This window comes from Brachypodium distachyon, chromosome 1 (assembly GCF_000005505.3).
Source record: "Brachypodium distachyon strain Bd21 chromosome 1, Brachypodium_distachyon_v3.0, whole genome shotgun sequence".
Taxonomy (NCBI): Eukaryota; Viridiplantae; Streptophyta; class Magnoliopsida; order Poales; family Poaceae; genus Brachypodium; species Brachypodium distachyon.
The window spans coordinates 17216925-17240654 of NC_016131.3; the positions used below are offsets into that span (position 1 = coordinate 17216925).

General features: G+C 46.1%; 2 protein-coding genes across 2 annotated transcripts; both read right to left on the reverse strand.

The window, feature by feature from the left end:
• Positions 1–98: 98 nt before the first annotated feature.
• LOC100826631 (transcription elongation factor SPT4 homolog 1) lies at positions 99–2946 on the reverse strand. The gene is made up of 5 exons (XM_003562644.3): positions 2708–2946; positions 2392–2480; positions 1740–1795; positions 440–501; positions 99–351 (listed from the first exon to the last, which is right to left on the reverse strand). The coding sequence occupies exons 1-5, from the start codon at positions 2846–2848 to the stop codon at positions 304–306; spliced, it is 396 nt and encodes a 131-aa protein (XP_003562692.1). The 5' UTR covers positions 2849–2946; the 3' UTR covers positions 99–303.
• Positions 2947–4139: 1193 nt separating this feature from the next.
• On the reverse strand, positions 4140–7170 carry LOC100826948. The gene is made up of 5 exons (XM_003562645.4): positions 6861–7170; positions 6654–6727; positions 5934–6066; positions 4924–5187; positions 4140–4829 (listed from the first exon to the last, which is right to left on the reverse strand). Exons 1-5 carry the CDS (start codon positions 6990–6992, stop codon positions 4548–4550), a joined length of 885 nt encoding a protein of 294 aa, XP_003562693.1. The 5' UTR covers positions 6993–7170; the 3' UTR covers positions 4140–4547.
• Between the last annotated feature and the right edge of the window lie 16560 nt (positions 7171–23730).

A 23730-nucleotide genomic window follows, 5' to 3' on the forward strand; every position in this document is an offset into this window, starting at 1 on the left:
TCTTTTATAGTGAAAAGTTGCATCTCTCTGTGGCACCGCGCAGCGTGAGAGGGCACTACCACCAACCAGGCGTTTAATGCGGCTTAAGTTAGCACCAGTTTTGACAGCAATCAGAAAAACACATCTCATTAGGACCGCAAGCTAACAGTGGTGCTTAAAATTGTCTGGTGGACGATCAATTTGCTCAAGAATGCATAACAGTGCTATCAGTTCCCCTGATATCAGTATTACAGGCGTAACTACATGTGAAAGTTCTGCCTTAAGGATGAGGACGCTGTGAGCACCTTGACCTGCTCGAGCCTCCTAACGCTTGGGAGGGACATAGTGCACGTTGTTGTCTTGGCAAATCCCCTGGAATGACCAGAAAAAGAAAAATATCAGCTGAGATCTTGAAGGTAGGTCATGATTCTTGTTAAAATGCAGGTATGCAGTTTTTTACTTGATACTCCTCTGGAAGTTCCTCTGAGACAGCCAGTGTATAGCACCCGGGGATGAACTTCGCTGCAGATTGACGAAGGAACATGAGCAGAATGTCTCAGTTACTGCCACAGTGCAACACTTTGTTTAACACTGTTGACTAATGTAGTATGGGCTATGACAAAATCACATAAAGAACGGGAGTGGAAATGGTCCTCCAGCGAGTCCAGTCCGCAACAAGGTTGCTCCCTCCGTTCCTAAATATAGAATGTTCTAGCTTTGTCCAACTTCATAGAAAAATCTACCAACATCTACAACTTAAACTAGTTTTATTAAACCCGTCATGAAATGTGTCTTCATAGTATACTTATTTTAGACTGTAGATGCTAGCACATTTTCCTATAACCTTGGTCAAATTTTAAGAAGTTTCACTTAGGACAAAGGTAGTATTATTTTAAACATAGTAATGGAGCGGTGGAGCACTAAAATTTAAGCAAAGATAGAACTGGTGAACTTCATAATTCAGGATTTTCTTTTGGTACTGACTCTATCAAGACTCATAATGATAGTGACAGAATACAAATACAATATGTAAGCTTCTGTCACAGAACTGGAAAGCCATCCGAACAAAGTATAAATAGATGAACTAAACAAAGTCTGCGCCATTGCAAAGACAAACCTTATAAATTTATATATGTGAATGGGATTATGTTCCTCCTTTTAGAGCCTAAGTGAAACTACTTGATCTAGTGAGAAAGATCTGGCATGTAGTTCAAAAACAAAGAACAATGACTGAGTGCATGCTATGTGCTTGGGTTGATAAGGATGCAATTGAACGGCTTTATATAACGATTCCAATGCTAAATTGTTGATAGTAAAGTAATAAACCCATTGTTTTTTTTCTGTATGTCAGGAGGATGTGAGATAGCGCACTCGTAATTCAGGATTCAAGAACTAACTACTGGAAATAAATCAGCTAGGAGTAGATTGGACTTGATGGGCAAAATATTAGTTTGGTTTTCTGGTCCCCCAGAAATGATAATCCATAAAATCAAGACAAAATGAGTTATGGATAAATATCAAAATTATAAGGCTAAATAGATACTACCTCCGCTCCTAGCTGTAAGATGTTCTAGCTTTGTCCTAAGTCAAACTTCTTCATGTTTGACCAAGTTTATAGAAAAATATACTAATATGGTAAACAAGGACAGAACCAATTCCTTGTACATGGCCTAGCTCGTTTTTAGAACAGAACAACAATGTGTTTTATTCTGCCTAGCAAAACAAATGGCATGAATGAATTCAAACAGAAAAACACTTACCAATTCTCAACCAACGAGCAGCCCAACTCCTACTGGGATCCATCAGTGATATTATTCTGGAAGACAGAAAAGACACATCAATACTACCTTATATTGACCGTCAACGTTGTATTATGCAATAAAATACTCCCTCCGATCCTAAATTGTTGTCGAAATATTACATGTATCTAGATGTTTTTTAAGAATAGATACATTCATATTTGGGCAAATTTGAGTCAAGAATTTAGGATCAGAGGGAGTAAATAGGAAGCACTGGAATGCATATATCATAATTCACAGCACATAAAAAGCATGTTCTTATAAGAAAAGCTATGATTTTATAGCTTTTATGTATTCCATTTGTTACCCTACATGAACATATATGCTTTGGAACTCTGAATCGAAAATGGTTGAGACTATATATTCTAAAAAATCAAAACAATAGAGGAAAGCATAAATAATACAAATGATGCATGTTACAAAAAAAAAGGCCAGAACATTGCACTCATTTAGCCCTCCTATCTGTTTTGAGAGTCAATTTACAGAAGGCCAAGGCACAGTTACATCCATCGTCATTGAGAAATCCCAATCAGATGGAATCGGTGCATCCCCAGCAGGGAATTAGCCCGTGAGAGCAATCGGAAACACAATACAGCAGTGTATAATGGATTACCCAGTGAAGTTGGCGGTGGTGCAGTTGGGGACGTTGTCCTCCTTGTCCATCTCCAGGAAAGGGCAGTTCTCGCAGCCGTTCTCCCTGAACTGCATGCACACAGGCCATAATCATCAGATAAAAGGGGTTGTACTAAATAGTTCGTGCCAAAAAATCGCACCAATTCCTCACGGAAACTGCTAACCCTAGGCGCCGAGCACGGATCGCTGCTCATCGGAGAAACAACGGATGACCCAGAACCAGGAGATGGGTTCCCGGAAGCGCTAGGGCACCCTGAACCCTAGCCCTACATGGACGGGGAAGGGGTGGGTGGTACCTGGTCGAAGGTCTTGACGAGGCGGCAGCGGAGGCAGGCGCGGAGCTCGTGGCCGAAGCTGGTCGGGATCTCCGCGTGCTCCACCCTGTCGTCTTCGTCCATCATCCTGCCTCCGCCCCCGCCCCCGCCGCCGCGCCTCATCCTTGCGTCCCTTCCTCCTCCGATTCCCCTCTCGTGGTACTCTCGCTTCGCTCCCTTGTTGCGTGCCTCGTCCCCTCTCTCTCTCTATGGTTCGTCGCAGTGCTTTTCGTTTGTCGCGTCTCCTCCCAAGTCCGTGCGATGATTCATGGGCTGTTTGGGCCTACGGCAGCCTACCAGATGATTCTTGGGCTGCCTGGCTTCGGCGGCCCATATTACTACAGTAGGTTTGGGCGATTACATGAAAAACCAGTCTCCTCTCAAAAAAAAGATGAAGAACCAGTCTTCCCTAAAAAAAAAACATGAAGAACCAGTATTTTCATGAAAACAAAAAGGACTTCTTCTTCTTCTTTTCTTTGGTTCGTACCAAAAATAGTGCGCATCTAAAAAAGCCTAATTTTGTGATAGGTTCAAGTGTAAAAAAAACGTGTGGCAAGTCATAGCTGTTATGCAAATCAAAGACATGATGTGCATACCGTGTCTAAAAGCCAAATTGCCAAAAGGATCTCAGGTTCCACAAAACTAGACATGATAGTCATGTCTTGCCCCTACATTCCGCCGCCACTTTCTACCGGTGGGTTTTCAGCTAACAGTCGAGATCTATTGGATATTACTAGGTTATACTCCTTCCGTTCAAAACCGTGTTAATCTTTATGGAACGGAGTAGTCGAGAAGATATGTACTTGTTCAAATATTATGTACGGATAAACAAACTTTTTAATTATAGTGCGTGCATAGATATGGTTTCGATCAATCACAGCCACCCAAGCTAGAGAAACATGTTCGACATCGTTCACGGGTTCTGACATATCATTACCCCCCTTGTTGAGTTGTTCCTCATGACTCGTGAGTACCAGTAGTACCTACCAGACCAGGCTACCATGACGTCACACTATCATTGGCCGTTTGCCGCCCCATGCCGAGCGTGCGTGCTATAATATAAACCATCGCATCATCATGACAGGTCTCAATGCAACCCGAAATCATAAAAAGAGCCAATGCATCCATGTAAAGGTAACCTTAGCCTAGTAGCCCTAGATGTTTGTTTGTATCCAAAGAGCGCGCAAGACTCGAATACAGCCCCTCAACGGCTGGAAAGCTATGGGTTTTTCTTTCTCGGACACACACAACGCTGCCTGTTCTCCAAACAAGAAAGACGCTGCGGCAGCTCAAAGAATATAAAATACAGCAAAGGGGCTCAAAAAAGTCATACAACATGGTTGCATAAAATTAGGTGCCACAGGCACAGGCTGCAAGAAGGAAGACCTACCAAACAGGCAACAGAGACGCGTCATGCAATGAAAAAGGAACCATTATGCGCCAAGATCCTGCAGCTGAAACATCGCTGAAGGTTGTTGTTACATTAGGTGCTCCACGAACCAACCAACCCAACTCAACAGCATCACACAAACACACACACACAAATGTTAAATTAGACACAAATCTGACCACCACACCACCATAAGGATTAAATGATTAATTAACAATGAGAAAAGGAAGCAGGAGAAGAAAAAAGCAAACAAGCCACAAGTTTCAAATCGATATCAGTTCCATCGACGACGACGAAGACGACTATGAAAAAACTCCCTAAGAAACCACTCCCTAGATCGAGACGGCGAGGGGAGGGGATGAATGAAGAATGTTGTAGGCTATGTCTGTCCTGTCCATCAGAGGGTTGTTGATGTTGTTGCCTCGCTGGCTGTTAGACCAGAGCGATGCTGCTCTCGCCGCCGGGGGGCTTGCGGATCCCGCCGAGGAAGTCCCGCGAAGGCGCCTTCCCGTCAGCGAAGATGTTACTGCCGCTCATCTCCTTGAGCTTTGCCTCGCTCAGCTGCTTCTCCGCCGCCGCTGCCGCTGCTGCCCCGCCGTCTCCTGCCTTGAAGATGTCATTACCCGTCAGGTCGTTGAACTTCTTTGTGGGGATCTTCTTCGCAGTCTTCACCACGCTATCGGTGTCGTCCTCACCGAATTTGAAGCTGCTAACCTGTCAAAAACAAATTGCAAACGATAAGTGATCCACTTCAAGCTGCGAAATTCATTGATCAGAGCACGGGATATGTTTTTGAGGGATCGGAAACCTGTGCGTTTTTCCCCGGCGTCTGTGAGGTCGAGCCGTTCTCCGAGTTGCGTGGCCTGGGGTCTTCTGGAGGAGCGAAGATGTCATGGCCGCTGAGCTCTTTGGATTTTGCGTTGGATATCTGCTTCTTCAGCTTGCTGTCATCCTCACTCAGAAGTGTGCCACTTAGCTCGCGCTGCTTCGCCACCTCTGCTATGGAAGTTGGCTTTTTGGGAGAAACATTTTCTTCCTCGGCAAAAGAAATGTGACTTATGGTGCTAATTGCCTGTAATTTGAGAAAAAATCAGGTCTGAATTCAGTCAGAAAGCGGGTATCAAGTGAAATGTTTTTTAGAGGGAACGTCAAGTGAAATGCTATGCTCTGATGTTCATTTACTTTCATCAGAACTTACTGCAGTATGTATATGCAAGTAATTCATAACAGCAGAGGTGCAAAATTTAGAGCTGCTGAGTGCACAGGTAAAAGAATGTGCAGTTACAGTAGCGATGGGTTAATTATGATGCGATGATCACAAATAATATTGAGCTGCTTTAGAAATTTGCTGGCCCACTACATCTATTATCTATATTGTGAACCCCCAAAAGATCCAAGATATACGGACAATTCTAAATCCTACTGCCTACCTAACAAGGCCCAAATTAACAGTTCAGTCAACAGGTGCAGTTCTATTAGAATTTACAAGGAAAGGTCACCAACCAATATGATCACATATATTAAAACTGAGCCCTTTCCACAAGATTCATCCCAACAACTTCTGACTCTTGAGGTTACAACATTTAGCAAGTTTGATTTTATCAACCAGAAACTAATAACAAATGTGCAGGCAAATAAGGAATACTAAGTAAGTGCTACCCTCTCAATCATTGAGCAAAACATCTGAAGAAGGAAAAAAAACCCTTAGAACTTGATGACAGCTACTACACAGTATTGCCAGAAATACAGCTTATGTGGAGGATTCAAATAGTTAATCGGCACATTTCATTTTCAAATTCCACTCAGAGAAAGCATCACCTGATAATTCTTGGAAGGTGGTCGGATGGCTGTTGCAGAAGCATTGCCTGATTCATCTTCCTCAACCTCGCTTCCTGCTGCAAATATGCCGCTGCCTGTCATCTCCTTCCACTTCGGTGCCGAGCATTGTTTCCTGAGGACAAAAATTATAACATGAAACAGCTCATTGAGTACACTGCACCGTGTTAAACAAGCAAATCTAGAAAGTTAAGCCACATATGAGTAGATTATCTACCTAAGATCTACTATTATTATCCAGAAAACTACAGATGATTCGCGGAAATCAAGGGTCTAGCGATCGGAATAAATGCAAAAATAGAAAATACAAACTCTAGTGCAACAAGTCCATGAACGAAAAAGGCGTGACATAGTGAGTGGGTGAGAACGTTGTGGCAAGAACACACAAACCACGCGACACAAGAGTCGTATCAAACAGCACCAAAACTCGCCGCACACCAAGACACCAACCAAAACCGAAATTCAAATCAGGCGTATTTCCCCCGAGATGCCAGGAGTCGCAGATCGGCAAAAACAACCTAGACTAGACTGGAAAGCAACGTTTTCCCCAAGGAGGAGCCGTGAAACTGGAGGGATCTAACCCAAAATCTCCGCGCACGAGAGAAAAAACAGAAGAAAAATCTCCGCGCACGAGAGAAAAACAGAGCAAGAAATCTAGAAATAAGACCAGCACGCGACGAGCTCCCGATCTCACTCACGCACCTCTTGTTGAGGCTCTCGGCCTCCTCCTCCGTCACCTGCCCGCCGAACACCACCTTGTGGATCGCCTCCGACGGCTGCACGCGCAGAAACAGAACAGGAAACAAAAACAAAACAAAAAAAACTTTCAGATTAAATAGACCCCATCAAATCGGCGAAGCACGCTACTACTCCCCCCGGAGGAAAGGGAAATCAGAGCAGGGGGTTCACCTGGTGCGGGCGGCGGTTGGGCGGCGGCGTGGCCCCGGCGGCCAGCAGGTCCTGCTGCTGCGGCCCCTCCGGCCACGCCAGCAGGTCCGCCGTGTTCGTGTGGGACTTCCTCACCGGCGCCGGCCTCTCCATCTCTACCTCCGCGGGGGGAAAAGGCCTGCCGTTCGTTCGTTCGTTCGTCTCTCTAGGCTCTAGCACTAGCTGGGTGCGTGTGGGGGTCCTCGGGGAGCTCGTGCTTTCTCTCTCTAAAAAGGCGAGAGGCGAACAGAGAGAGAGAGAGTGGAGTGGAGTCGAACGGAAGGAAGGCCAAGCCGAGCCTCGGAGGCCCCCTCTTTTTAAACACACCAGCCGCGCTCACCCACCCTCTCCACCTCTCACTGACATCCAGGGCCCGGGATACCTCCACGGTATCTCCGCGCGGTCGCTGCCCGGCGGGCCCCGTCGGTCCGGAGATAACGCGCGTTGACCGTTGGGTACGACACGCAGCAGCATCAGGCGTCCGTAATAACGTACTCCCTCTCCCGGTATTTGAATTTTCCGAACGTTCGGCTCTCCGGGGACAGAACGGAAACGTTATCATATCCGTTACAAGTAACTCCCGTTCTGGCGAATTTTTTTTCCGTTGCTGTCAGCTCATCAATCAATCAATGTCCGTTGGTGGTGCTGCTACAGTGCGGGGTTCTCTCGCTCCGTTGGTCAATGATGCGAACGTTAATTCCGGTTTAATCGAGTGTTTCCGGTACTAGCACGATTTTCGGCAGCTGGTACGGAGCGGAGCAGTAGTCCGTACCGATCCGATTCATTCTCCTTACGATTTTTAGTTGCCAGAGAATTTTTAGATGTCGATATACAAGGTCTTAAAAAAAGATAGCTCGTGAGAAATCAGACGGTCCCGAATTTTCTACAGCACTGGCGTGTGTTGGTGGCTACAAAGACTTTTTTTATTTGTATATACGTTCTGAATGACCGATGTATGCACGCAGGGGCCCAGGCACGAAGAATTAAGGTGGCGCGTGTTCACTACAATTGAGAAGAGACGTTAACTAATCGACGGTGAACTCCACGAAGGTAGGCCAGGATGAACTCCACTAACGCTAACGCCAACGCTATCGGATCGGATGTGCTAACTGACTTTTCCCCGGGGCGCAAAACTGCAAAAAGCCAAACACGACGACTGATCGATGTATCAAACCATGATTTCATCCCTGATTTGGACTTGCCACCGCACCTAACCATGTATGCAGCGTGTATGGCGATGGCGATCGAACGAACAAAGCTATGTGTATGATGAAGAAATTAAGGAGCAGTTCCTTTAATTCATTTCCGGATTGACGATGCTACGTACGTACGAGATGGACAGAAAATTACGTGGGATCAGCTGATATATGAACAAGGTCATATGTTGGTAATCGGAAACTTGACATAATTAATCGGTGGTCCTCCGTGCATGCATAATTAATGAAGGAAGAAAAGATTCATGACGGGTGTTTGATTAATTGTTAATAAGGCGTGTGGAAGCTTTCTCTAGTTTGTTTGAGAGGTAATCGAAGGGCAACCGGACAAAGGCTCTAAAAAAAGCTCTTTTCGATTCGATGAATTACAATTAACACACGGTTCTTAAAATTAGGACAGAATATAAAGAGAAAAATTGTTGATATGATGAATTTCATGGTAACACATGGTACCTCACGTTTCTTAATACAAGAAGTCGTAGCTTTGTCGTAAGTCGAACCATTTAAAGTTTGATCAAATTTATAAAACATAGTGCAATATGTCAGTATCAAATAAGTGCACTATAAAAATATATATCCTGATGGATTTAATAGAACTAATTAAGAGTTGTGAATGTTGGTAGATTTTTCTATACGTTTGATCAGAGTTTAAGCAAGTTTGCCTTAGAACAAAGTTAAAATTTATCATATTTCGAAACACAGTGAATAGTAAATGGTACCTTCAGCTTGATTACTTAAATTGTCTTATGGCATGTGTTAGAAACGGATACTCCTTGTTTTGTCAGATGGCAACTCAATTAATCACTCAGTAGCAGGATCAGAACCACATGCATCAAATTTTATGCGGAAGACTCGTGCAGAAAAAAGAAAACACGGATGCATTCCGGGGGGAAAGAAAACGGGCGCAACAACAACAACAACGACAACATGTTCACTACTACATCCGATTCACAATAAGTCGCTGACTTTCGTACCACATGCATCAATTTTAGTATAACTTTAGTACAAAGTTCTACTAAAATCAGCTACGCTTATTATGAATCGGAACTCGAAAGGAGTATGTCATAATATTTTTTACAACACTTAAAGCGCGGAGATTTACGATGAACCATCCAATCGTCAAGAAAGAACCTATGCCCACCTTCAGTTTATATATATGATGGATCTGACTTCTCACTTGAATTATAAGTAGCATACACATCAACTTTGTGCCCAGGTGCTGTCAAAAGAGAAAGAAAAACTTTGTACCCAGGTGCATGAGCTCGATTTTATGAGCCTTTAGCAGTTGGCAACAACAACTTCAGACGGAAAATTTCCCCCATATATACAAAGTTTGCATGATATATTATAAAAAGCTAGCAGGTGCTCCTAAGACGATGACAGCTACCAATTAGCGCGCCGGCCATCTCTTCTTTCAACCTGCTATGCTGAGCACTAATTCAAGGATGCCATTATTATACAGGCGATCGATATATTATTCTCCAGATAATCGGGCCCTGTGTAACAATCGACCTACTCCAGTCGATCTTAACAGGTGTGTATCTATACCAATATATTAAATTGCAGTTGGTGGTGATGGTACGGCCGTCACGGTACGTCACTTCACCGAAATTACGAATCTGCCATCGATGTCCCCACTTGTCTTTTAATCCAGGCTCCCGCAGTCTTCAAACACAGAAAAAACATGTACCGCCCCCCCAAAAAAACCAACATAGCCCTCCTCGCTCCTCCTCTCCTACGGATCTCACCCCCACCCCTGCCCGATCTGGATCTCGCCGCCGCCCTTCGGATCTTGCCCGCCGCCGCTCTTGTCGCCTCCACCAGCTCGTGCACGTTGGTGGCGTCCGTGTGCGGAAGGTAGCTGCGGACGCACGGCTCCGTCGCGTGGTCCGACCGCCACCTCCACCGGCTCGTGCACGCCAGTGGCTCCCCCGCGGGACTTGGACGGCGATGGAATGAGCCTAAGGCCGGGATGGCGGTGGCCTCGCGCAAGGCAGCAAGGACCGCATCGGCGCAATCCATCGTTGACCCTCCAGACGGGCAGTGGCGCGCGGCGACCAATGGCTGGACACAATGTGTGGGCGGCGCACGGACGTACCTGGTGGCAAGTGGGAGTAGACGGTGCGTGGGAGTGGACGGGCGGCAGGAATCTACGGGCGGAGGCGGTGCGCACAAGGCATGGCGGCGTGATGTTCGGTGGCAGCAGGAATCGGGACGGGGAGAGGAGGAGTTTGCACTCAGGGTGGATGTAGAGGATAGTCAGAGAGAGAGAGAGAGCGAGAAATTGGAAGAATTTTTTTGAGAAATAAAGTACGGAGTATGAGCAATATGAGAACAGCGCAAGGAGAAATATAAAAATAAGACACGTGAAAAAGAGAAAAAAAGACCAGAGTATAGCCCACGAAAATAAACATATCATAATTGTTATATACATATGTGTTCATGAAACACATCAATATTTTATTTGACGTTTGATACAATTTTCCGTTGTTCCGTAGCAACGCATGGTTTTTTTTGCTAGTGTATATAATATATGGCTTGAACTTTACGTAGAAGCAATATTCCCGCCAATGCATGCATGGTCGTATGGCACTTGATAACACGCGATACATACATCAACGTCACTGTCGCAAAGAGAATTTCCTCCTAATCTTCATTAGGGTTGTTCGATTGGGTCCTAGCTTAGCTTAATTCTTATACTCCTACTATTTTTTTGATTGGATCGACACGCATATCCATGCATGCATTTCCTATATGTATATTTTACGGTTTTCTTTTAATTTGCCGGCCGTGCATGCATTACATTACCACTAATGCACTACAGCTGGGGTAGTGCTCAACAACAAACAAGACAGCAACAACGTAGTATTAGGTAGGGTGCAATGGACGAAATGATCGATGGTTGTAATTTTCGTGAAGTACTAATGAAATGCATATATTCAAAGTGATCCCAACTGGTTCCATTCCATGCATGTGGACTGTGGAGTAGGTTAGAAATATATACTACAAGAGAACATTCTTGATCAATTAATGATCAAGAATTTTCAGAAAATCAATCAAGTGCAAAATTATTACTCCAGTTAATTGGCCATCAATTTGCACTTGAGTGTGCGCAGTAGTACCTGTACTGGGACTCCATCCAAAACCCTTGGATTTTTAACATGTGCATGTGCACGCCCACCTGTTTGTCCATTCTCTTGCTGAAGATTGTGCATGCTGTGGTCAAGTTTCGTGCAAGAATTAAGGAATGCTACAGTTCTAGTTCGAGCTGTCTCCCATATTCTGTCCGATGACCCGCAATGGCTTCTTTAGGTTGTCCTGAACAATAATTTACCAAGGTATTCAAATTAAAAACATATAATTAGTCCACCAACTTTTATTAAAATCAAAGAACAAATAAAATAGTAGTACAACTTACAAAGTCACCGTCATATATACTTTATTCTTTTTTTTTTCTGTAGCAACACAAATCGTCATAGTGATACTTGAGCACCGAATTCTTTATCTTATGTCATTGTAAAGACCCATAATTTTTCTCTCTCAATATAAAAACCCCAAGTCATATCATTTTATAAAGACAAAAGATGAGAGAGAGAGGTTGTGTGTTGGGAAAATTCTTCTTGCACTGGCTTCACTTCTGAATTCTGATGGAGCAGTTCTTAGCTTAGCCAGCTATAGCCTGTAAGCCTGTTTGTTTGTCTGTTTGGTGTGAACCATCCCTTCACGAGCCCTAGTGACCTACCTTGAGCATATCGGCACCCCGGCCAATTCGGCCAATGCCATTACGAAACGATAGCCCAGTCATGCTCTCTGCCAATGGATACGCAGGCAGAACTTAGCAATCAACCGTAAGTAACGCATCGATCAAAGATTGAAGACAGGCACATGCCTCATCCATCTAGCTTCTTCTTCCTTGACGTTCAAGTAGGATCGAGGCCTTGCTTGGATCCCCTGCAATGTCAGTGGAGTGGACAGCTAGCTAGCCCACACACACACGCTGACACGCACCGGCGGGCAGCACAAGGGCCTATTCGCAAGTTAGCCACTTTTACAGCAGAAGGCTCTAGAAAAAGGTGTCGTTGGAAATAAAAGGAGAACTTCAGGGGGTAAATTAAGAGGGCACTTTTGGTTGAGAAAAAGCCGTGGCGCTTCACGTGCCTGCCCGTCGGCGATCTTTACTTTTGAGCCCAGCCAGAGAGGGAACGGACGGACGGCCCAGATCGACGGAGCAGCGGCCTGAGGTGAGCACATGGGACTCAAGGACTTTGGATGCGCTGAGCTGGTCTGTCTGAGCCAGCCAGCCTGCGTCTGGAGACTTTAGAGTTTACACTCGTCTTCGTCGGCTCTCTGACCTGTCTGGTCTGAACTTTATGTTCTACCGTAAACCTGCCAGGCATGATTACGAATTTTCTGGAGGGCGTGCAGTGTACGTACTACTGGCAAATTAAGGAGGTGATGATGGGTTGGATAGTTGGTCGGTGATCATATCCAGTTTCAGCTTGTTGAATATTGCTCCACTATAGGAGGGCGTGTAGTGTAATCGGGAAAGACTCGGTGCGTGTTTTTGTTTGTGGCTTTAAGATTGCCAGGCCTAGTTTTAGCCGAGCCATGATTTCTTACGCACTTATTTGGTTTCTGTTGTCCAGATTTGTTACAAATATGCTCTACGCTGTATGATGCATTTTCTTTTGTCGTGGTGAGCAACTGTCTTGTTCATCTCAGAAATTGTTCGTGCAGTGTGTACGGTACGGGCCTCTCAGACATTGCACATGAGGGAGATGTCCGTCAATTTTTTCTTCTTTCTTTCTCAATAGGCGGCGGCCCATTGAAAAGGAACGATTATCAGAAGTGGGCTGGCAGTGATGAAGGGATGCTGATTTGGGCTGGGTGGGTGTGCTATTACGTAGAGCAGGCCCAATCCATCTCTCGCGTAGGCCGGCGCATTAGCAAGTACACGATGCTTCAGGCTCCTGGTCCAACTCGATATTGGGCCTGGCGCAAATGAATCCTGCACCTTTTGTACCACCACACACTTGGTTCTCCCATCCGTCCGATGGTCTTTGTATACCTCTCCAAGTTGTTACTTGAATAAGCAATCTGTTGATTAAAAAAATAACACCACCCTCGAGCCTACGACCGAATGCCGGACCCAATCGATAGTTTGCTATCGCATTACCATTCTTGAGAGTTCAACACGGTTAACTACAACGTGGAAGCTCATATGATCATATCGTTTCTTGAGAGGACTATCATTCGCTTGGTTTCCTCAACTCCAGTTCTTACAATTACAACAAACTGGCCGGCTAGCTGGAGCCTCGAGCCCTGGAGCTCAGACCAGAACTCACCGGTGTCAGCAAGGAGACGCACTCTCTCGCTATTCACACGGTGGACTCACACACACAGGATACTCGACGAAATTTTAGAGAAACAGAGCAGGAGGAGAGTAAGAACAGAGGAACACTTCACAGTTGGTTTTTCCTAGGCAACGCATGCCGTCAGTTTTTTCTTATTTTCCAACTGAACTCATCGACATACAAGAGCTCAGTTTTGTGGCTGGTTACAGACACCCCCCACTCCGACAGCTTCTACTATGCGCACGTAGCACACGACGCTGCCATGCCTCCAACAGATGGAGAGGACATCTGGTACAGGATGATTACAACATATACAATACACCCTATTCCAGAACAGTGCAACAACAGATATGCACAAAGTCAAAATTCATAAAGTTACATGTGACAAGATTAAACCTCACATTCTCCCCCTTAATCTTGGCCAGTGTTCTCAACACTTATCACGCCCATCTTGAGTCGAAGTTCTTGTAGCTTCTCACGACCCAGAGGCTTCGTCAGGAGGTCTGCGAGTTCGTTCCCAGTTGCCACATGCTCCACCCTCACCTTCCCTTGTTCCACACATTCTCTGATGAAATGGAACCTAGTATCTATATGCTTGCTGCGATCATGGTGTACGGGGTTCTTGCTCAATGATATGGCTGAGATGTTATCAACAAACAGCATCACCTTCTCTAGTTTTCTCTCCACCATTTCTGCCAACAGCCTCTCTAGCCACACAGCTTGACAAGCAGTAGTGGCAGCTGCAATGTATTCTGCCTCACATGAAGACAATGCTACCACCTTTTGCTTTTGGGGCATCCAGGCTATTGGGCTGTTGCCAAGCAGAAATACCATTCCAGTTGTGCTTTTTCTGTCATCAGTATCTCCAGCGTGATCACTATCACTGAATCCAACCAAGCTGAGTTTTCTAGCTCTCCTCTTGCATACATGCACCCAAGATTCAGAGTTCCACTGATATATCTGAGGATTTGCTTCACTGCAGCCAGATGTTGGGAATTTGGCTTCTCCATAAATCGGCCTACCATTCCAACCGAATAGGAGAGGTCTGATCTTGTGTTCACCAGATATCTGAGACTTCCAATCAAGCTTCTGTAGGTTGTTGGATCAACATATGAGCCTTCACAATTTTTACTCAGCTTCATTCTTGGTTCCATTGGAATATGAGACACATTGCATGTAGTCATTCCAGTCTTCTCAAGGATTTTCTTAGCATAACTAGACTGACACAATGTGATGCCTTTTTTGCTTTGCTTCACTTCTATGCCAAGGTAGTATGTCAATAACCCAAGATCACTCATACTAAACAACTTTTTCATCTACAATTTGAACTTTTGCACCTCATTCCCATCAGATCCAGTGACTATGAGATCATCTACATATACTCCTACTAACAAACGAGCATTTCCATTATTTTGCTTGTAGAGTGCATGTTCCAGAGGACTTCTCTCAAAGCCAAGTGATATGAGGGTCTGATCTAATTTCACATTCCAAGCTCTTGGAGCCTGACGAAGCCCATACAATGCTTTCTTCAATCTCAGTACCTTGTTCTCACTGCTTCTATCCTCAAAACCTGGAGGTTGTGCAACAAATACAACTTCCTCTAGTTCCCCATTGAGAAAGGCAGATTTTACATCCAAATGATGAACTTCCCAGTTTTCATGAGCTGCCACAGCAATCAGCACTCTTACTGTGTCCATCCTTGCAACTGGTGCAAAAACTTCATCAAAGTCCACTTCTTGTCTTTTCACATAGCCTTTAGCAACAAGTCTAGCTTTGTGTTTTACAACATTTCCAGCTGCATCCTTTTTCAAGTTGAAAACCCATTTGAAGCCTATGTCTTTAGCACCAGCAGGAAGAGTGTCCAATTTCCATGTTTCATTCTCATGGATGGATTTCATCTCTTCTTCCATTGCATGCTTCCATGATTCATGTTTCAGGGCATCAATGTGATTAATTGGTTCATCTGCACCAAGCATACACAGCTCCAAGTCTTGCATGTGATCAAAATATGCAGGACTCCAGCTTGCAGTTGTGATATCATACAGCTCATCAAGGTTTCTCATGTGTACAGGTTCAGACAATTCCCCAGCAGCTGAGGCTGCTATCATTGGTGTCGTTGGTGTCACTGGCGCCACATGGGTAACAGGAGATGCTTGAGCTGCATTTGGAGGCCCAAAGTTCTGAGGCAAATTGCCATCAAAACCACTTTGCTTACTTTGGTTCTCATCACAATTCTGCACCAAGTCTTCAGGATCAAAGTGCACTGTGAATTCTTCAGAGTTAATAGTTGCCTGCTCTGCTTCTTCTTTCCACACCCATTTCTCTCCTTCGTTAAAGATTACATCACGTGACACCACCAATTTCCCTTTTGTTGGATTTTACAACCTATATGCCTTTGAGCCACGCTCATAATCAACGAACACCATTTTCTCACTTCTGTCTATAAGTTTTCCACCTGATGGCCCTATAACTTTTACATGTGCCACACAACCAAATGTGCGAAGATGATGCACATCTGGTTTTCTGTCATGCCAAGCTTCATAAGGAGTTCTTCCTGACACACTCTTCGTCGGTGATCTATTCAACAAGTACACCGCAGTGGCCACTGCCTCTCCCCAGAATACCCCTGGCACTTCATAGCTTTTCAGCAAACTTCTAGCCATCGAAACCACTGTCTGATTGCGCCTCTCAACCACGCCATTCTGTTGTGGCGAGTAAGGAGCAGTCAAGTACCTCTTAATCCCCCGCTCTTCACAATAATTCGTGAACTCAACAGAGGTGAATTCACCACCTCGATCAGTTCTTAGTGCGTTGAGCTTTAGGTCCTTTTCTAACTCAGCAACAGCTTTTCTTGAATGCAACACATGCTTGATACTTGTTTTTCAGCAAAACAATCCACATATATCTGCTACTGTCATCAACCATCAGCAAGAAGTAACGATTACCAGCTGAGGTTGGTGGCGTTATAGGACCACAGAGATCTGCATGTACTAATTCAAGTTTCTTCTCTGCTCTAAATTTTGCTTGCCGAGGGAATGATGTACGCCGTTGTTTCCCAATTAAGCAGCCATCACACACCTTTTCAAGATGTTTCACAAGAGGAAGCCCATTCACCATTTCCTTCTGAGATAGAGATCTCAGAGCCTGAAAGTTGAGACGACCATACCGAGCATGCCACAACCAAGCCCTTTCTTCAACAGAGGTTAACAAACAAACAGGTTGCCCCAATTTCAGATTCAAAATACGACCTATTCTTCCCTCTTGGCACACTAACTAGTAACCTTCTCTGTTGATCAAATATTTCTAGATAGCCATCTTCAAGAACAACTTCACAGCCATGTTCTTCTAATTGACCCAAACTAACAATGTTACTGCGCAACTTTGGAATATAATAAACATCAGTTAAACCCCTGTGAGCTGCATTGCAAGTTTGGAGAAGGACAATACATCTTCCCATGATCTCAACTAATGAACCATCACCAAATTTGACCATACCAGCGACTGACTTGTCTAGTTCAGTGAACATTTCTAAACAACCAGTCATATGATTACTAGCTCCAGTATCAAGATACCATTTGTCAGTGTCATACCTTGCATCAGTACCAAGTCGTGGTTTGATTTTCTCCTCATTCAGGTACACCCTCCCCTTCACTTCTGCTGAGTTACATGCTATGATGCATGTTTCTGACAGCAGTAAGGCAGGCTCATCATCATCAACTTTCTCAGCTACCATGGCTTTTTCTTGCTTCTTCTTCTTCTTTGGTTCTTTGCATTCCTTCGAGAAATGCCCCCTCTCACCATAGTTGTAGCATTTGAACTTCTTCTTGGGGTTGGATTCAGATTTCGAGCTTGACTGAGCTTCACCCTTTCCATGACTCTGGCCACGGTCAGTGTTCGCCTTCGAACCACCACCTGAACTCTCACCACCATAGGTCTTCTTTCCAGCGTATTTCTCCCATTGCTTCCTCGTCAGCATCAAATGCTGACCTTCAATGGCATCTCCGAATCTTTGCTTGACTCGTTCTTCATACGCCTTGAATCGACCGATCAAATCCTCCACCGAGAGTGTCTTGAGGACGATGCACTGCTCCAGCACGGTCACAAGGTGCATGAGCTGCGCCGGCGCTGCCTGTAACACCTTCTGGACGACGGTGAGCTCCTTAACCTCATCACCGAGCGCGCGGATGGACGACACCATCTTGTTCACGCGAGTGGCAAACGCGTCGGTCTGCTCATCGTCTCCCATCTCCAACCCCTCGAAAGCCTTGCGCAGCGCCTGCAGATTCAACTCGCGCACACGGTCGTGACCGACATGCACGGTCTTGATGGCTTCCCACGCCGCCTTCGCGGTGTCCTTGCCGGCGAGCGACGCCATCACGTCCTCCGGCACGCCCTCATAGATCGCTAGCAGCGCATCGCAGTCCTGCCCAAACTCCACTTTGTCGGAGTGGACGGCATCCCAGACTCCGGCGGACTGCATCGACACCCTCATCTGCATCACCCAGAGCGTGTAGTTCGTGCGGGTGAGCTGGGGGTAGTGGATGGGGCCGCGGGATCTCGTCGGCAGCGCCTGCGCCACCGGAACCAACTCCCCCGTCTTCTTCTCCCCCTCCGCCTTCTCCCCCTTCAAAACCGCGAGTTTGGTTTTCGCAGCATCCGCCTCCGCTCTGGCCGCCTTCGCCTCCGCCAGCGCCTCCTCCATCGCCTCCTCCGGCGTCTTCCCCATCGCCGCCGATCAACGAAACCTTGCTCTGAGGCCCAATGTCAGCAAGGAGACGCACTCTCTCGCTATTCACACGGTGGACTCACACACGCACACAGGATACTCGACGAAATTTCAAAGAAACAGAGCAGGAGGAGAGGAAGAACAGAGGAACACTTCACAGTTGGTTTTTCCCAGGCAACGCATGCCGTCGTTTTTTTCTTATTTTCCAACTGAACTTATCGACATACAGGAGCTCAGTTTTGTGGCTGGTTACAGACACCACCCACTTCGACAGCTTCTACTATGCGCACGTAGCACACGACGCTGCCATGCCTCCAACAGATGGAGAGGACATTTGGTACAGGTTGATTACAACATGTACAATACACCCTATTCCAGAACAGTGCAACAACAGATGTGCACAAAGTCAAAGTTCATAAAGTTACATGTGACAAGATTAAACCTCACAACCGGAGCTATTCGCCCAGGTCGTCTGCCACACCGCAAGCAACCACTCCGAACACATCTTCATCCCCGCCCACACTCCACTCGCACTCACACCCAAAGGCACTCTCTCGCTGCGGCGCCGTCGCCGGCGTCTCCGACATCCGCACGCTCATCCTCACCGACATCACCGGCACCGGAGATGAAGCGCCGCCGCCCCGGAGGACCGCGCCGACGTCAAGTGCGACGACTCGCCGCTCCATCGCCGCCGCGTCCTCCTCCCCGGCGCTGGAGACGACGACGTCATTCCATGGCACCTCCGCGCGGCCCACCAGCTCCGACGACGAGGGCCCCAAAGCGGCCGCACGGCCCAGGCCCAGGCCCAGCTGGAGGATCGCCCAGGCGGTGGCGGCGGCGCAGCTCGAAGACCACGCTCCTCGTGTCCGCCGCCATGAGCGCGGACGGGCCGTCGCACGACAGCGACGCCACGTCGCGCCACGTCAGCGAGGACGCGGCCTCGTTGTCGTGGACGCTGACGTGGCGGCGGCTGTCAATCTGGATCGTCCTCCCGCCACCCGCGGAGACGTGGCACCGGAGGAAGAGCGCGCCTCGGTCGCCGGTGCAAGCGAGGCCCGTGACCTCGACGGAGCTGATCTCGCACCGGACATGGCAAACGGCTCTATCCATATGGTACTCGTACATATATACTCGTACTAGACTTAAGCTTCGTCCATGCATATATATATATATATATGTGCATAACATGCATGGGCGGATCGAAGAGGCTAGTGCATGGTAACTTTAACGAGTGCATGCATTATCCGAAAGAAAGAGTTGGCTGTCTGTAATGGAATTGGGGTGTTGGTGTGTGTTTGGTGCAGTAAACTTTAGCTCTTGGAAACAGCAAGGGACAGATGGCCTTCCATGCTTCTGGTCTCAGCTGGACTTTGGCCTATCGGCTGACCAAGGGTGAACTGCCCAACAGTGAAATGGTCGCCGAGATCTTGCAAAAGTTGGTGAGTCACAGTCAGTCGCCATTATCTTGCACATACCAGCGGCAGGAAATGATCATCAGTTCAGTCAGTGCGAGGGAAGATTTGGGTAGTTTCGGGGCATTGCAGTTTGCAAGTACAGATGTAATTTTGTTTGAGTTGTTTCCTTTTTTTTTTTTGAGGGGAAGTTTGAGTTGTTTCCATGTTGGCCCGGCCGTCCCAAAACAGAAATGGGCCTCACAAGGTCGATGCTGGGCCTTCTGGTGGAGCACGTAGTGGAAAGCCTACGTATACTTTTTTTAGGGGAAGGAAGACTACATACTCGCTTGCTTCATTTAAAAAAAAAACGTTTGCTGCTCGTGGGGTAAATCCCGAACTCGTACCGATCCGCCTGGACTCCATAGATCTCGACGATGTACGTAAAGTAGCATTAATCTCCATAGACTGATTAACAACTTTGTTTTTTAGAAAATGTAAAGGCAGAGCCATCGGGTAAATGGTTTCAGGCTTTCAGCCCGTCCGTTGCGCTGCGCATGGCCTTGAAGAAATTCCGTATGCCGGCGGGCTACACGGGCTGTTGATCTATGGTGAAATAGTCTGGGCCTGAGTCACGGTCCACTTGATCCCTGGAAGAAGCAAACGCAGCTCCGATGTTTTCGGCAGGGAAGATCGGAAAAGTGCAGAAAGCTTAGCTGTGGCTGAATCCAAGTTCAACTGATAAAGAAAAAGAAATTCCAAGTACCAAATCCAACACAGATGTAATTTTGTTACGTGGGGTCAAAGTGCTAAAGCGGAATTGGAAGGGTAGTTCAAAGTGTAGTTTCTGTCATCAGGATGAGACTAGTTTACATCTTTTTTTTCGGTGTCATGTCTCTCGATCTGTATGGTCAATAGTCCAAATGGCTTCTAATTATTTTCCTCCTCGTGATGTTTCTCATATGTCTGGGTCTTGGTTACGTTGGGTTAATAATAGATTGAGAGCACTTATTTTTGTTGGGCTGCAGCTTTATGTTGAGCAATTTGGCTATGCAGAAATGATCATGTTTTCAATTGCAAGAAATTAACTTCTCCTATGCAGGTGTTATATTCATGCACAGTTTGGCTCCGTACTTGGTCTATGCTACTCAAGCCAGCGGATCGCCAACTGGTTTTGATGGCGTGCAGCAAGTTAGAACAAGTGGTCAGGGACATTTTTAGACATCATGGGTGGCGGTCTAGTCGCCGGATTGAATCTGCTTAGAGTCGTTATATTTCTTTTGATGTAATAAGTTTGTGGTGTGGTATTTTGGCTGTGTGCGTCTCGACGCAGAAACCGGAGGTGTGATACTCTTTGGTTGTATCGCTTGATATAACGTTTAGATCAATACAACCTTCCATTTTCGAAGAAAAAAAAATCCAACACCGACACATGTGGACGTGCATGATGGGAGGCAAAGGAAACGCTGTCAAGAAAGATGAAGAGAGAACGCTTTGCGCGCTGGAGCCTGGGCTACTATTTCCCGCAACAAGAGATTTGGTCCTTCCAGCGTTGGGCTACAGTACGCACAATGGCCCATCGGGTCAAAGATGGGCCGTGCGTCACTGTTGTTTTACCGGGCTGGACCGAGGGAGCAGGTTTTCCGTTTCCCACCTTTCTCAAAAAAAAAAAGAGTTTGTTCCCCACCTAATGTAAGTTTATTTCGGGCAGCAATTTCATTCTTGCAGGAAGACCATCATTTTTTTTTACTGTCAGATCGACTCCCAGATCGATCAACATCAGCTAAAAAAGAACATTTCCCAGATGATCAACATAGCACTAGAATGATATGAGGCTGCAATCACTTCAGCAGCTCCTTGGTGAGATCTCCAGCACGCACTTTGATTAATTCCACACCTTTCGTTTTCTTCCCTTGTGCTGCGAACATGGCTGCGAATGCAATCGATGGGCAATGCATGACGGGGAGAAAGGGCAGGCGCCTCAACGGAAAAGGCAAAGAGATCTAGAGAGAGGCATTTGCATGCCAGTAGTGTTCCTCTCCAACACCTTTAATTTACGCTCGGTTTGCCCAGGTGCTTGCTAGCTTTACACCACGAACCGCGATCGGTGGAAGCACGTGCGAATTCGATCGCCAGATGATCCCCCCGGTGCTGACAGTCACATCACGAATATCACGTACTCTGTAATTCACGCGGTCTATGATGCATGAGTTTAATTACAGATGCATGCATGCATGCGTGTGACAGATCGAGGATGCCATTAGTAAAAGGAACTACGTACCTCTGCCTAACTGGAGTTAATTAGGTTTTTCCTGGTGGTGCTCCACTAATATTGAAAAACTTCAACCCGGCTAGCGTACGTGTCAGCCCCCTGTGTGTCCCGAGATCCCAAGGCTGAGGCTTAAGTGATTAAAAATCACTACTAATTGCCTTTCTAATTATTGATGCTGTGCTACCAGGCCACACTTGCGTGATGCATGCTCTGAAAGTTGAAATCAGCCTAAAGTGCTCTGCCGACTGCCGGCCTACCTAGCTCCGAAGCACGCCCTGATCTATGATTAGTCGGTCTTTCCGGACTTCGAGGCACGCGAATCAGCGATTAGAACACGAAAGAGAGAGAATCAAAGCCTAACTTGTGATTTTGTTTCGCTTTAAAGGTGCTAGCTAGCTAACGGGAGATCTATGTATTTATAGGTTGATCGAGCCGATCGCCCACACTTTAGAACGTAAAGAACAAGGGGGGAGATCTTCGATTCCTAATGCATGTTTATAGTAGCATGCATGCATGTGCATGATATGCTTCACATGATCGTATCTGCCGTCGGAAAAGTACTAATGGCTATAATTAGAAGCGAGAGCTGCTACCAATTATGGTGATTAATTTTAGATGAAAGAATTTTAAGATTTGCAAGAAATCGCGCTTAATTTGTTCGATTCTTTAGACACAGTGTAAAAAAGGACACCACCTAGCAAAGTCCTGCTAGCTAGATCTCGCGTTTCCATTCTTGGCTCGATCTCGCGAGCGAGAGATCGAAAGCTCTAATTTTCCTTGCAGAGATGCTGCACGTACGTAGGCACGCAAGTTGATCGAGTTCAAAGTGACACAAAAGAGAAGGGGCTTTAATACGTGCAGAGACAGGCCACTTGTTAGCTACTCCACTTGTCTGTGAAGGTTCGTCCTTAGTTAATCTTGCTGTTCACTTCTCCGTGTCTCGCAGTGACAATTGACAGAGCTCGTACCACGAAGCCATGGCGACCTCTCCCCGATTGTGCCTTGTCCCATTTGAGAATATGTGTAGCTATAGCTGAGATTCGTAAAGTCACGTCACCAAGGGTACAATTACATGTGAGTGCGCGCATGTACGACTTTCATGTGGGCCTTTTGATATCGATCGACCTATATATACGTACACAAAAATCTGGATGCATGCTTTGCAGTTTTGCGTACGATTTCTGTTTTGCTCGGAAGCCGGCAAGAATACGTCTGTTTTTCTAACTTGCATCCGGACGAGTTTAAATCCGTGCACACTCGCAACTTTCCAGGAGTTCCACGTTTTGAGGTTTGACACATTGTTCGATCCAAAGACATTCTAACTTCTCGCATAAGTCTCACCGGCATGCATGCATGAGCCATTAGATACATCTATAGGTAGCTTCTCGATCGAGCCTATATATGGACCCTAATCATAAGATAGGTAATTAAGATCGCAATCGAGCCAAAAGAGGGCCCGACCGGCTTAAAGTTTGAACACACAGCTGGTGGTGAGTAAGTCATGTCCCTAGAACGCCGTCGCAAATCCATGCACGGTGCTCAATTGCTATTCTGTTGAGAGAAAAGCCAAGATCGCAATTCGATCTTGTATAGCTATACTAGTCTGTAATCCTTAAAGAAAAAGGTAACACGATCGGACAATGCAGATTTGTGTTCCGATTGCAACACGCCTGCTGCAGCTACTTGTCTTAATTTGTCTCTCGATATCTCCTTTGTAAAGCTGGCGGGCCAAAATCAGAGTTTTGTGCTTATGGGAACAGAGTAATACAACTCTTTCTGAGCAAGCAGAGCATGTCCACACGGAGAATGGCTAGCTTTTGGAGTAGCATTTTTAGATATGCATGCATGAAAAGCAATTAACTTTATTTAGGCTGGAATCAGGCTAAAAGTTTGTA